The sequence below is a fragment of the Sapajus apella genome, unplaced genomic scaffold (assembly GCF_009761245.1).
Source record: "Sapajus apella isolate SASKATOON/1434 unplaced genomic scaffold, GSC_monkey_1.0 scaffold135, whole genome shotgun sequence".
NCBI classification, from domain to species: Eukaryota; Metazoa; Chordata; class Mammalia; order Primates; family Cebidae; genus Sapajus; species Sapajus apella.
The window spans coordinates 2333711-2348933 of record NW_022437075.1 but is presented as its reverse complement, the minus strand read 5'-3'; the positions used below and the strand labels follow the sequence as shown (position 1 = coordinate 2348933).

General features: G+C 50.3%; 1 protein-coding gene across 1 annotated transcript; it reads right to left on the bottom strand.

Moving 5' to 3' along the window:
• Positions 1-167: 167 nt before the first annotated feature.
• Positions 168-3450, bottom strand: LOC116540006 (zinc finger and SCAN domain-containing protein 5B-like). Its single transcript, XM_032263300.1, has 4 exons — positions 3064-3450; positions 2246-2449; positions 1225-1375; positions 168-961 (listed from the first exon to the last, which is right to left on the bottom strand). Exons 1-4 carry the CDS (start codon positions 3448-3450, stop codon positions 168-170), a joined length of 1536 nt encoding a protein of 511 aa, XP_032119191.1.
• Between the last annotated feature and the right edge of the window lie 11773 nt (positions 3451-15223).

The following is a 15223-nucleotide window of genomic DNA, read 5'->3' as shown; positions in this document are numbered from 1 at the left end:
GAAACAGCAACAAACACTAAAATAAATCTGTGAGAAAGCAATAGGCATCATCAAACAGGAAACAAAACGCACAGGGAAGGATACATACATATTTACTCAAACATCCTGGGAACACCTATCAAGTGCTTTATGCGTCCTGTGCCATCCGATAACATGCAGAAAAGTCATCATTCACCCTCTCCTGGGGTGGAGGCTGAGGATCCCTCTCTGGAATCACTGGGAAGTGGTTTCTGATGTGTTTTCAGGTGACGTTTGAATGTTCCCAACTGACGGAAGACGTTTCCACACGTGGGACACTTGTAGGGTTTCTCCCCAGAGTGGGTGCGCAGGTGAACGTTCAGGTTCCCCTTGTGGCCGAAGACCTTGCCGCAGTATTTGCATTTGAACGGCTTCTCCCCCGTGTGCAACCTCATGTGACCTTGCAAGGTGGACTCGTGGGCGAACCTCTTGTTGCAGACGTCACACATGTAGGGCTTCTCGCCAGTGTGGATTCGCCGGTGAACCCGGAGGTCTGAGGCCTGCAAGAAGCGCTTCCCACACTCACATTCAAAGGGTCTCTCTCCTGTGTGTGATCTCTTGTGGAGCTTTAGCTGGGAGAAATACTTAAATGCTTTACTGCACTCGTCACACACAAATGGCGGCAATGCCACGGCTTCTTGGCCATCGGGGTGACTGCCTGCATCCGCAGGGCCTGGGGAATGAACTGGATTCATCCCAGCTGGTCCCGGGGAGTCTCTGTTGCCCACAGGTGTGGCTCCTCCTTGAGGCTCTTCTTGGGAAATGGAGGTGGCGTCTGGTTTCCTTCTTTTGGGACCTCTCGGATTCAGAGAGTCTCCTCTGTCCTCACTGTGAGTCAAGGCTTCTGTCTCCACTGTGCAGGCAGAAGCTGTGTCAGCATCCACATTCTCCACAGAGGCTCTTTTTGGGGGTTCCTTCCCATCCTTTGCCCTCACCAGATCTGCTGGAAAAAGGAATTCCACATAAAACAGTGAATAAAGTGCATTTTCAATTCACTAAACTCATTGCAACCAAACTCTGAAGTTGGCTGAGAACTTCCCCTCCACCTCAAGCATAAGACATGGGACCACACGCCTCTGGAGAGTGGGGGATGGAGAGGCTTTGGCAGCTGAGCACCAACTCCCCCAGGAGATGATAATTCTGGCCCAGACCCCCACCCCAGAAGAGAGGGGCTAACTCCCTGTGGATCCAAGTCTCCATACTCACTGGGACCCTGTGAAAGCTGTGGCTCTGGGGATGTGAGTCCTGGGTTCTCTTTGCTGTTTTCCTTCAGATGCTTCTCCAGGTTCTGCTTGGGTCTCAGAACCTTTGGGTCACCTTTCATGACAACACTCTTTTGTAGCAGGAAGCCCTCTCCCTGACAATGAAAAACCAAGAGCAATGACTGCTGGGTCTACACTGGTGGAAGCACAAACATGTCTGTCCCTTCCTGATTGGATGCACCAACTTTTCTAATGACACAGGGTGGAAACATGTGCAGACTTCCTCTGGGCCACCCCATCACCCCAAGTCAACATCACCACCTCATTTCTGAGTCTGTCCCTAATCCGTACCCTCCATATTCTAAATCAGCCCCTGTGCCTGGTGGTTTTCACTCTGTTTCTCTGAGCCTATTTCTCCCAGCCATGCCACCGTCTCCCAGCCCCTGATGCTGGAAGGAGCCCCTGACCTTGACCTAGGTGGCACCACTGGCATAGGGGCTGCATCACATCACCCTCCTGGTGGGGATGCTCCTGTGCAGTGCAGAGACCCCACCTCCACCCTCCAGATGCTGTGAACACCCCACCACCCCCTACAATGACACAAAAACATCTCCACGCATGGCAACTGGGTCCTGAAAGGCAAAATCACCCCAGTTGAGAAACACTCCTCAAATTAAGAAATTGACAATCTGCAGAAACCAATTCCTTGCTGAATTATTACGTGAAATGACTGAGGAAACTGGCCATGGGAAAGGGACCTTCAGTTCATTCATCTGTGCCAACTGCCTCCCTCACTTCACTGGCACCATTTCTTAGCCCCTACCCTAAATGCTAAAAGTTTTCATGGAAAAGTAGACGAGGCTTCACTCTCTGTGATGGCCCAGCAATGTCTGGGGATGTACCATGTTAATGGAGAATGGCTCTAATTTTCTCCTGTGTCAAATCTCTCAATCAGTCCAGCAGCCACACGATTTCTTCCTGCTCCTTCTCCCACCTCTGCCCAGACACCAGGGTCTCACACTCACCTGCCTGCCGGACAGTGCAGGGACCTTGGGCAGGGTCTGCACCTCTTGGCTCGCCTGGCCTTCCCCCAGGTGCATGTTGTTCACAGAGGAGGCCCGCTGGCTGGACACATCTCTCAGATCATCCCTGATGCTGGTGGGGGCTTCAGCCATCTCAGCCTCTGAGTCCAGCATAAGATATTCCTTGCCAAGCAAGTTAACCACAGACTGTAGAGAAAAAAGACAATCAGACACACCGTGAGAGCCTGAAAGCAGCTCTCACATTCCCTGGGTCCTGCCATCATGCTCACACTTTACTGTAATTAATGTTCAAAATCTTCCCAATGCACAGTTAGCTCTGTAGACACAGCAGTCCTGTCTGAATTTTTTTTCTCTAGAGAAGTATATAAATATGGGTCCTTTAAATGAAAGGGTCTCTAAACCAAAGAGAAGAAAAGGAGGAATATTCTGGGTGAATCCAGCTCCATTTGCCAATGGGAGCACACCTTGTGTTGGAACTTAGGGGCTCCTGTGGGGACCTGGAGAGAGATGCCTGGATCTCTGATGCCAACCACTTCCCTGCCTCAGGTGGGGACTTCTGGACCCCCCTTCAGTTCACTCTAATGCCTCCTTCCCTATGTTCCATCAGGCGGAATATTTCACCAATGTCTTTCTTTCATGTTGGCCTCACACAGGGTGTGGGTGCCTGTATCCCCTATGCCTGTCCATCTCCTAGATCAGGGATTTGCAACATTGGCTATGCTGATATTTGAGACTGGATAATTCTTTTGGTCCCCATCCCGGCTCCCCTTCCCTGCACCAACCACGAGGGTCCTACTCACCCATTTCTTGGGTCTTCTGTTGTTCCGTAGCAGGTCCTCCAGCTCTTTGCAGCTCCGCACACCGTTCACCTTGACTAAGACCTGGAGCTCCTGGGGCATGGAGATCAGGAACTGTTCCATCACCAGCATGTCCAGGATCTGCTGTTTGGTGTGGAGGTCGGGCCTCAGCCACAGATGGCACAGCTCAGTGAGTTTCCTCAGAGCCTGGATGGGGTCCGACTGCTCTGGGCAGTTGAACATCCTGAAGTTCATGTGCCAAGTCTCAGGGTCTCCGTAGTCACTTCTAAGTTGAGTTCCTGGGGATGCCACGGACTGTGGCAGCTGTAACCCAGGGCTGTTGTTTCGGGGTTCTCCCTGACGCCATGGGAGTCTGCAATTTGCAGCCATATCTAGTGGAGAATTTTTCAATCAGTCTCTGAGCAAGCTCTTTCAGTAACTAGCATCTAATTGAGACCTGTCTACACAGGCCACCTGGTTTTTCTCGGTAATGGATTCACTGTTTGTTCAGAAGTCTGCGGAAGGAAAGCATAAGCCCAATTAGTTTAAGTCTCTACTCTACCCACCCCGCCCTTCCAAACCCCTCATCCCAATCCTGGATCTCTCTTCCCCTCTAGCATTGGACTCAGCACCATGGAAATCAATCCACCCTGTTATTCTTCCAGTGTCTTTACTGGACTGCATGTTCTGGGGTAAATCTGAAACCTCCCCTTGCTTCTGACCTCTAGGGGATTATTGTGCAGAGCAGGAGCTGGTTTTCCTTTCAGTGGGAACAACATTGTCCTTGACTGTAAATCAAATCAGATATGTTTGTGAAGCTCCTAAAATCTGATGCAATGATAATGTCAGTTCTGGCTGGGCCCGGTGGCTGTAATCTCAGCACTTTGGGAGGCTGAGGTAGGTGGATCACGAGGTTAGGAGTTCAAGACCAGCCTGGTCAAGATTGTGAAACCCAGTCTCTACTAAAAATACAAAAAATTGGCTGGGTGGGTGGCAGGTGCCTGTAATCTCAGCTGCTCAGGAGACTGAGGGAGAGAATTGCTCGAACCCGCGAGGTGGAGGTTGCAGTGAGCCAAGCACTACTGTACTCTAGCCTGGGTGACAGAGCAAGACTCTGTCTCAATAAATAAATAAACTCTTTATGTTTTCCCATTAAAAGACGTTAAGGCAACCCTTACTCATAATTACGCAAAAAGGTAAAGAAAAAAATTAATAGTTACAACCTATGATTGTCCCCAACACATTTTTCTTTTTCTCTCTCTTTTTTTTTTTTTTTAAAGATGGGGTTTCACCATATTGGTCAGGCTGCTCTCGAACTCCTGACCTCAGGTGATCCGCCCACCTCAGCCTCCCAAAGTGCTGGGATTACAGGCGTGAGCCACTGTGCCCGGCTTCCCAACACAGTTTTCTTGTTAACCCCAGGATATGTATTTGCGGCAGGGAAGAGGGGGCAATATAAAATCCTAGGAGAATTAAGCTCCTGCACAGATATCCGGTTATTTTGGTAAAATACACATTCATAACATTCATCACTTTTACTAAGAAAATGCACTATTTTGTACAACCATCGCCACTTTCTAATTCCGGAATTATCTCCTTACCCCAAACCGGAATCCTATCCCCATCAGTAATAACTCCCTGCCCCACCCACCGCAGCCCCTGGCAATCAATAATCTGCTTTCTGCCTCTGCGAGTTTCTTAATTCCTTATCTCATTCCACAAAAAGGATTAAAGTCTTATGTAATTTTCAGGAAGTGGGAGCATGCCATAGAAAACTTTTTTTTTTTTTTGAGAAACAGTCTTGCTCTGTCACCCAGGCTGGAGGGAAATTCGCGGCCATGGTTCCCTCAGCCTCAACCTTCTGGGCTCAAGTGATTCTCCCACCTCAGCCTCCCCAAGTAGCTGGGACTACAGGTGCGACACCACGCCCGGCTAATTTTTACAGGTTATTTTTGTAATAGAGACGGGATTTCCTTACATTGCTCAGGCTGGTCTCAAACTCTGGGCTCAAGTGATTCAATTGTTTGGCCTCCCAAAGTGCTGGGATTACAGGTGTGATTGCATTGCAGCCACCAAGAGGTTTTTATTTTTTATTTTAATTATTTATGTATGTTTTTTGAGATGGAGTTTCGCTCTGTTGCCCAGGCTGGAGTGCAGCGGTGCAATCTCGGCTCATCTGTTTTGGGGTTCATGTGGCTCTCCTTCAGCCTCCAGCATAGCTGGGATTACAGATGTGCGCTACTACGCCCAGCTAATTTTGGTGTTTTTAGTAGAGATGGGATTTCACCATGTTGGCCAGGCTGGTCTCAAACTACTGACCTCAAGTGATCCCCATGCCTCAGCCTCCCAAAGTGCTGGGATGACAGGTGTGAGCCACCCTCCCGGCCATTAAAACATTTTTTAAAATAAAAGAAATAACAAAAATTACATTAAGGCTGGGCATGGTGGCTCACGCCTGTCATCCCAGCACTTTGGGAGGCCGAGGTGGGTGGATCACAAGGTCAGGAGTTCAAGACCAGCCTGGCCAACATGGTGAAACCGTGTCTCTACTAAAAATACAAAAATTCGCCTGGTGCGGTGGTGTGTGCCTGTAGCCCCAGCTGCTAGGGAGGCTGAGGAAGAAGAATCATTTGAACCCGGGAGGCGGAGGTTGCAGTGAACTGAGACCATTAAATAGTTCTACTGTACAGCATGGTGACTACAGTTCACAGCAATATATTGTATTGTATTGGAAGTTGCTCCTGGCTTGAACCCAGGAGGCAGACGCTACAGTGAGCCGAGACTGTGCCACTACACTCCAGCCTGGGCAACAGAGCAAGACTTGGGCTCAAAAAAAAAAAAACCACAAAAATTGGCTGGGCGTGGTGGCTCACGCCTGTAATCCCAGCACTTTGGAGGCCAAGGCCGGCGGATCACCTGAGGTCGGGAGTTTAAGACCAGCCTGACCAACATGGTGAAACCCTGTCTTTAAAAAAAACAAAACAAAAAAAACATTACATAGGTCTACTATACAGCATGGTGACTGTAGTTCACAGCAATGTATTGTATACTTGGAAATTGCTAAGGGAGTCAATTGGAAGTGTTCTCATGACCAAAATCTGGTAAGACTGTACCGTGAAATATGTACTGTGAGGTAGAGCCTATGAGAGTTTGCTCAATTTAGCCATTGCACAAGGCACACCTATTACACATGATGCTGTACACCATACACATACACGATTAAACATATGTATTTCTCAATTTGAAAGTAAATTAGGCCTGGCATGGTGGCTCACCCATCACCTCAGCACTCCCAGAGGTGAAGGCGGCAGAACTGCGTGAGCGCAGCAGTGAACCGTGATTGTGCCCCTGTGCTCCAGCCTGGGAGACACATCCAGAGACCTTCTCATTTTGTTTATCTATTTTTTATTAAGTAAATCAATACTTTGCGATTCTCCTGCCTCAGCCTCCCAAGTAGCTGGGATTACAGGCGCCTGCCACCACACCCAGCTAATTTTTGTATTTTTAGTAGAGATGGGGTTTCACCATGTTGGCCAGGTTGGTCACAAACTCCTGACCTTGTGCCTTGTGATCCACCCACCTCGGCCTCCCAAAGTGCTGAGATTACAGGCGTGAGCCACCGTGCCTAGCTGTAAATCAATATATTTTTAAAAAGCATACAGATATAAGGGAGACAACGCAGCCTGAAATTCTCGGAATTAAAGAGGTTTTCCTGCCCGGTTCCCTAAGTGCCCCTGTTCAGGAGGTGGAGACTGAGGCGGGCAGATTGCTTGAGTCCAGGAGTTCGAGACCAGCCTGGGCAAAGTAGTGAGACCACATCTCTACAATAAATAAAAAACGCAGTCGGGCAGCGTGGTGTGTGTTCCTGCAGCCCCAGCTAGCGGGAGGCCGAGGCCGGCCGATGGCTTGAGCCTGCGAGTTCCAGACCAGCCTGGGCAATGAGCGAGACCCCAACTCCAAAAAATAAAACAAAAACCTAACCATGATGAGAAAGTTAATATTTCTTTTCCCCCCCCCCCCCTTTTTTTTTTTTTTCTTTGAGACGCAGTCTCCCCTCTCTCGTCCAGGCTCGAGTGCAGCAGCGAGCTCAGTTCACTGCAACCTCCGCTTCCCGGGTTCGAGCGCTTCTCCTGCCTCCGCCTCCCACACTGCTGGGATTACAGGCGTGTGCCACCACGCTTGGCTGACTTTTTGTATTTTTAGTATAGAGACAGGGTTTCACCATGTTAGCCAGGATAGTCTCGAACCCCTGACCTCGTGATCCTCCCGCCTCGGCCTCCAACAGCGCTGGGATTACACGCGTGAGCCACCGCAGCCGGCAGGCCGAGAGAGTATTATTCCTATTTTACAGAAGCGTTACATAACGAGTCAGAGGTAATAATGGGGTGCAAAGGAGACCCGCTGCCTTCACAAGGTCTCCGAGCAAATGCATGAGAAAGTAAACCCACATCTTTCTGAAAACAACCCCTCCCCCGCACGCCAACTCCTAAGCCCCATAGGCATCCTCACTGGTCACTCACCTCCTTCCTGGCTTCCGCCTCCGACCTCTTCGCGTGTGGAATGCGCTCTCCACCTGGCCCGGAGCTGAACTGCTCTATTTATAGAGAACCAGAGGGGCTCCAGGCCCCTTTTCTGGTTCCCTGTGCCGCCCCATGATTGGTTTAGGGCCACAGAATCCATTTTAGGTGATTGGCGTTGATTGCATTTCCCAATGAAACCCCACCCACAGGAAATTAAAGTATTAAACATACCTACTGTGCAAATAACATTGGTCGTCCCGCTCCACAGAGTTATGCGTCATATTTCTGAAGTATTAGGAGGCCTCAGAAAATACAGATCCGTAAGTTTTAGCCACTTCGGGTCCCCTCATGCCACAGACAGTAATATCGTAACAAGTAAAATATGTGTTAAGAGCTGGTTGACTTAGCTGATAAAAACGAAATGGTTAAAAAAAAGAAGAAAAAAAGGAGAGAAAAAAATCAAAATAGAGTTGGTTGATTAATATCAAACCAGTGATTTAATCTCATTTGAACAAAGCTTTCACATGTGAATTCCAAGATATTGAAAATAGTGCACATTCATTGATATGTAATGAATATTTGTGATCATTTTTTACCTTTTTTTTTTTTTAATCTTGCAATTCACATGTGAAAGCTTTGGTTGAACTAGATGAAATCACTGGTTTGATATCAGCCAACCTACCCTTACATAAAGACAGTGGGAACCAGGGAAAGGCACATGGTCCCCACTCTGCATTCACTCCAGGACGGTGGGAGGCTGGTTTGTACATCCACTGAGGGTCCCAAAGGGTTCCCTAGTTCCCAACCTCCTCAGTTAGGGCTCTCAAGCACAAAAGGCCTTAATGGTGGGTGTGAATTTTACTGTGTGGATCATGGGGTTAATGTGGAATGATAATCAAGTGCTAGGCAGGATTAGCTTATAATTTGGGAAGTTCACACCATCAGTTGGATGGCACTAATCCGTTCAAACAGTGACTCAAATCACTTTAAATTCAGAGTAAACATTTTCATCTAACCTTTAAAATAAATTGAAGGGCTGTTGGTTTTACACTGATTCTGGTTTGAATCCCCTTGAAAAATCTTTTGAGATGGTAGTCCCACTCCGTCACCCAGGCCGGAGTGCAATGGCACGACCTTGACTCACTGCAACCTCCGCCTCCCAGGTTCAAGCGATTCTTCTCCCTCAGCCTCCGGAGTAGCTGGGATTACAGGCACGTGCCACCACACCCAGCTAATTTTTGTATTTTTAGTAGAGATGGGGTTTTACCATGTTGGCCAGGTTGGTCTTGAACTCCTAACATCAGGTGATCCACCTACATCAGCCTCCCAAAGTGTTGGGATTACAGGCGTGAGCCACCACGCCCAGCTGCTAAATCTTAAGCCATTTAACTCTGGGAACTTCAAACTGCTTGTAAGTAGAAGCTTCCTGATGTGTTGTTTTGAAGATGAAATAAGACTGGGTCAGTAAAGTGCTTGCTACAAGGTCATTTTGCCAAACAGTCGTGACAATTATTTTCTGGTGCATTTTCTCATACTTGGTGATATTTTTCCCTCTTAACCACTGAGCTGTTGACAATGGACTAGAGTTAAGAGTGGAATTATTCACTGGAATTAACTGGGAGCTGCCTAAACCACCGTCTGCCTACCCAATTCCTCTGAATTCTTCCCTCTGGAAACTCATAGTCTATTCCTCTGAGGAACGTTGTTGGTATTTTGGTAAAGATTGCATCAAATCTGTAGATGTCTTTCTTTTTTTTTTTTTTTTTTGAGATGGAGTCTCCCTCTGTTGCCCAGGCTGGAGTGCAGTGGTGTGATCTCGGCTCACTGCAATCTCCACCTCCTGGGTTCAAGCGATTTCCCCTGCCTTAGCCTCCTCAGTAGCTGGGGCTACAGGTGCATGCCACCATGCCCGGCTAATTTTTTGTACTTTTTAGTAGAGATGAGGTTTCACTATGTTGGCCAGGATGGTCTCGATCTCCTGACCTCATGATCCACCCGCCTTGGCCTCCCAAAGTGCTGGGATGAGCCACCGCACCTGGCTGGGACTTTCCACTCTTTAGCCAGCATCTCCTCATTTCTCCCACCCCATTCCATGGAGCAGGAAACCCTGGGGAATGGAAACAGGATTCTTGTCTTCACTTTGCTGCTTTTCACCAATTTCTCTGCCTCACTCACTGAAGAATTGGCTGCTAGCTCACATACCTCCACTCCTACCTAGATCTGAAGTCTTTGTAAGTTCAGCATCCAGGTACATAACCTCTCACCACTCTGGCCACGGAAATCCATTTTCTCCACAGTCCAATCATGGTTCTGATGGCTTTGCCTGCAGTATCCTCTCTCAGCATCACGTTCTCAACATTCTCTTTTCTGGAACTTGCACAAATATCAGAATCTAGAAGCCAAACATGGCACATTCTGACAGAAAAGGCTATAATGCTCTTGTGCCAACCCAGCCGGAGTCAGCCCCACCCCACTGAATCCCTCCACTTGTCTATGAAACCACCCACCTATCTTATGGGTTTTTTTCTTTCTTTTTCTTAGATGGAGTCTCATTCCCATCGCCCAGGCTGGAGTGCAGTGGCATGATCTTGGCTCACTGCAACCTCCACCTCCCGGGTTCAAGCAATTCTCCTTTCTTAGCCTCCCAAGTTGCTGGGATTACAGGCGCCCACCACGCTTGGCTAATTCTTGTATTTTTAGTAGACACAGCATTTCCTCATGTTGTTCTGGCTGATCTCAAACTCCTGACCTCAGGTGATCCACCTAACTCAGCCTCCCAAAGTGCTGGGATTACAGGCATGAGCCACACGCCTGGCTTTTTTTTTTTTTTTTTGGAAGATCTGTAAATGTTTTTCACATCTGATTAAAAAAATACTACAGTTCTCCCCAGACTTTCCTTTGATACAGCAGGTGAACAAAATAGCTTTTTCCCCACAAATATCAGCAGATACTTCTTGACATCCCACGCTGCATTGCAGGGGTGTTAACAGTCCCAGTTCAGATGTGCAGTGTTTCAGGTGGATGCACTGTAACGAGGTTCTCACTGTGGGACCATCCTCAGAATCACATTCAGTCATGGGGTTGCCCTTCTAGACTGGCAGAAAAGGAACTAGGGCCGGGCAACGTGAGTGCCCACAGTGACTCACACCTGTAATCCCAGAACTCTGGGAGGCTTAGGCAGGAGGCTTTCTTAAGCCCAGGAATTGGAGAGCAGCCTGGGCAACGTAGTGAGACCCTCATCTCTACACATCACTTAAAAATTAGCCGGGCCTGGTGGTGCACACCTGTGGTCCCAGCTACTCGGGAGGCTGGAATAAGAGGGTCCCTTGAGCCGAGGAGGTCGAGGCTGCAGTGAGCAGAGAGATTGCGCCACTGCACTCCAGCCTGGGTGACTGAGAGCGGTCCTTTCTTAATTTCCAGTTACTGCTAGAAAACAAGGAAAAAGAGTTTCTTCCTCTCCTCCTCCTCAACTTCCTTCCATGGTTCCTCCGAACTTCCCTCCATGTATTTAAAATTGGAAACTTGGGAGGCTGAGGCAGGAGAATCGCTTGAACCTGGGAGGTGGAGGTTGCGGTGGGCAGAAATCGCGCCACTGCACTCCAGCCTGGGCAACAGAGTGAGACTCCGCCTCAAAAAAAAAATTAAAATTAAAATTGGAAACTAGAAAAAGGTTGACCCCAAAAATCCGCCTCCCCACTTTCCCCCACTGTTCCTCGCTACCGCCTTTTTGTCCCCGGGGCTGAGGCTTTTGCTTTCCCTCTGTCAAGCTGCGGATACTGCGCCCTAGCGGCTTTTTTTTTTTCACTTTTTTAAAAAAATTGCATTTTAGGTTTTGGGGTACATGTGAAGAACATGCAAGATTGTTGCATAGGTACACACGTAGCAGCATGATTTGCTGCCTTCCTCCCCATCACCTATATCTGGCATTTCTCCCCATGTTATCCCTTCTCAACTTCCCACCCCCTCTCACAGACCTCAGTGTGTGATGCTCCCCTCCCTGTGTCCATGTGTTCTCATTGTTCAACACCCACCTATGAGTGAGAACATGTGGTGTTTGATTTTCTGTTCTTGTGTCAGTTTGCTGAGAATGATGGTTTCCAGGTTCATCCATGTCCCTACAAAGGACACAAACTCATCGTTTTTGATGGCTGCATAATATTCCATGGTGTATATGTGCCACATTTTCCCTGTCCAGTCTATCATCGATGGGCATTTGGGTTGGTTCCAGTTCTTTGCTATTGTGAACAGTGGTGCAATGAACATTCGTGTGCACGTGTCCTTATAGTAGAACGATTTATAATCCTTTGGATATATACCCAGTGATGGGATTGCTGGGTCAAACGGAATTTCTATGCTAGACCTTAACCCTAACCCTAGCGGCTATTTTCACCAGGAAATCTGCGCCCACCAAAATCAGGAGAAATGTTGGTGCTAAAAGGGCCCCATTCCCAGCGGAGTCTCGGGAAGTCAGGAGGACCAGGCGCCGCTCGGGCTCGGGGTACAGGGCGGAGGCCGGCGGGGCTCCCGGGACACCCCGGCCCAGGCCAGGTCGCCTCCGATCCCGAAGCAAGGAGAGAAGGCACATTCAGGGGTCGGGTGCGTGTGGCTTTTGTGCGCAGAGCGCGGCCGGCGCGCGGCTGTCCCGGGTCCACCGAGGTCGCGCCTTCGTCGCCGTGGGGCTCCCCCCAGGGCTCACCCGCCGCTCGATCGCAGCAACCCTGTGTCTCCCCGGCCTGTGTTTCTGGCCGACGTCTCCGCGCAGGGGCAGCTCCACACCTCAGCCGAGGACAAGCCTTCGCCGTCCGAGATCTCGCGCTCGCCCTTCGGGTCCGCCTTGTGGTCCACCAGGACCCCAGGCGCGCGCTGGCGTTGCCTCCCGCGTTAGGACCGGGGCCTGACTGGGCTCGAGGGCCTGGACGCTCTGCTGGGTGCGGGGGAGGCTTAGACGAGGGTGAAGCGCAGGGCGTTCTCCAGGCTCTGGGTCCGCTCGGGGTCCCCGGCACCGACTGCGCGGATTCCGCTCCCCCTGCGTCTCCCTGCGGGGGCGTCCTTCGTGGGCGGGTCGGCTCTCGGGGAAGGAGCCGGTGGCAGCTGCGCGCGCGCTGATCACGGACTTGCCCGCCCTCCCGAGCCCGGCGCCCCCGCGTGTCTCCCGGCCGCATGGGGGCTGTGCGCGGGGAAGGCGGGGCTCGCGGCTGGACTCCTTTTCCTCCCCCAGCTGCGCGGGAGAACCCGAGAGAAACAGCTCGGGGAATGCAGGGCGCAGAAACCACCACGCCAGGACCATGTCCCTGGGGCGCAGCCATCACCACGCCAGGACCATGTCCCTGGGGCGCAGCCAGGGGAACCGGGACGACCACGCGGGGAGCCGGGAGGACCATCTGGGGAACCGGGAGGAGCACGCGGGGAGCCGGGAGGACCATCTGGGGAACCGGGAGGAGCACGCGGGGAGCCGGGAGGATCATCTGGGGAGCCGGGAGGAGCACGCGGGGAGCCTGCTTGAGCTGACCTGGAGCTCCTGGCCAGGGTGGGGAGGCGGCAGCGCAGGCTGTGGACGTGGCTGCGGACGCGACTGCTCACTGCTGGACGGGCGGGTGGCCCACAGCCGCTGCCTATTGCCTGCAGAGAGTGTGAGTGAGTGAGTGAGTGAGTGAGTGAGTGTGTGTGTGTGTGTGTGTGTGTGTGTCTCTCTCTCTCTCTCTCTCTCTCTGATAGAGATGGGCGTCTCCCTATGTTACCCAGGCTGGTCTCGAACTCCTGACTTCAGGGGATCCGCTTCCCAAAGTGCTGGGATTACAGGTCTGCCCCACTGTTTTGATCTCAGCGGGATCAGATGTGAAGTTTGAGTGGAGCCGCAACCTGTCCCCCTGCAGGGCCCCTGAGAAATGCAGAAGGGCCTCTGTCAACACCTCCACACACACACAGGGCGAAGGTGTGGATATCGGGGTGGCTCCTGTGGACGATTAGTGTTGTGTACTTATTGATTTTTTTGTGACAGGGTCTCCTTCGTCACCCAGGCTGGGATGCAGGGTCACAGCTCACTGCAGCCCCGACCTCCAGCGATTCTCTGACTTCAGTCCCCCAAGTAGTTGAGACTTCAGGCATGGGCTACCAAGCCAGCTTTGCTTTTTTTTTTTTTTTTTTTTTTGTGGGGATGGGGTCTCACTGTGTAGCGTAGGTGGGTCCTGAATTTGAGTGCCTCCTGGATCCTCCTGCCTGGGCCTTCCAAAATGCCAGGATTACGGGTGTGAGCCACCTCATTCCTTTGGTATAGGGAGGGTGTCTTTCACATGGAAATTTTATCTCCTGGTTTTTTCTTTCTTTCTTTCTTTTTTTTTTTTTTTAAGACAGGGTTTCACCATATTGGTCAGGCTGGTCTCGAACCCCTGACCTCAGGTGATCCGCCCGCCTCAGCCTCCCAAAGTGCTGGGATTACAGGCGTGCGCCACCGCGCTCAGCTCTCTTTCCTGTTTTTAAAATACCACAGGAAGGTCAGAGTGATCCTGTTGTTTAAGTGCCTTTAACTTAAACAGCTGATTTGCCAGTAGGTCGTATTTTTAACTCCTTCAGCGGCCCTGGCCCCTGCAGCAGCAACAAACTGATTAGTGAAGGAAGAAATAAAATGTCAGGTCACCTAACGATGGGCTATGCTCTGAGAAACGAATCACTAGATGATTGTGCTGCTGTGAGAACATCACGGAGTGCACTCACACAAACCCAGAGGGTGCAGCCGACCACACACCTGGGCCACACACACCTGCCCAGAGCTTCTGGACGTCAGAACTTCCAGAAAGGCAGCCAACTCCACCCACCCCACTCCGCTGGTCAGCCTTTTGAGGGAAATCTAGACCTGCCTGGTTGGTCACTGAGCGTGCTGTCTCAGAGCCACTCCGGCGGCTCACTCCCCCTCTCTCTGATCAGTGTGTGTGTTAAGTATATTTGCTTGCTTGCTGGTGTGTGAAAGCCTCACAAAGAAACTGTGACTTCAAACGCTTTGAACTGATTACTGAGTCTTTGTAAAACCCCTTGGCCCGCCGTGGAATCGGCACAGCCTGGCATCTTCAATCCAGACATGGTTCTCTGCCATTTAGGTTTGCGTAAGTAAGCTTCTGATGGTCTTGCAAATTTCAGAAAAGGTTCAGAAACTGATGGTGAGGGACGGTATCAGAGGGAAAGTGGTCGAAACCTTAACTGGAATGTGGAAGAAAAGAATCTCAGTGGCCAGGAAGATAAGAGCTTGTATACCTGGATGCTGAACTCACAAAAATTTCAGAATCAAAGGCTGGGCAAGGTGGCTCACACCTGTGATCCCAGCACCCACCCAGTAAATAATTTTTGGATAAGAAAAAAAAAAAATCCCACCACAAAACAGTGCTTCAAAACCTCATGGCCCAGGGGTTGGAGACCAGCCTGGGCAATACAGCAAAACCCCATCTCTTCAAAAAAATATAAAAACCAGCCAGGCATGGTGGCACCTGTGTCCCAGCTACTTGGGAGGCTGAGGCAGGAGGATCCTTTGAGCCCAGGAGGCGGAGATTGCAATGAGCTGAGATTGTGCCATAGCACTCCAGCCTGACTGACAGAACCAGATTCTGTCTCACAAGAAAAAAAAAAAAAAAAAAATCAAATTAAAAAAACCAAAA

Bases quoted from the DNA above. Each gene is read 5' to 3' on its own strand.
- LOC116540006 (XM_032263300.1), bottom strand. From the start codon at position 3,450: ATGGCTGCAAATTGCAGACTCCCATGGCGTCAGGGAGAACCCCGAAAC. The intron at 1,376-2,245 runs GTGAGTGTGAGA...TTTCATTGTCAG, and splicing joins CTGCACTGTCCGGCAGGCAG to GGAGAGGGCTTCCTGCTACA. The intron at 962-1,224 runs GTGAGTATGGAG...TCCTTTTTCCAG, and splicing joins ACAGCTTTCACAGGGTCCCA to CAGATCTGGTGAGGGCAAAG.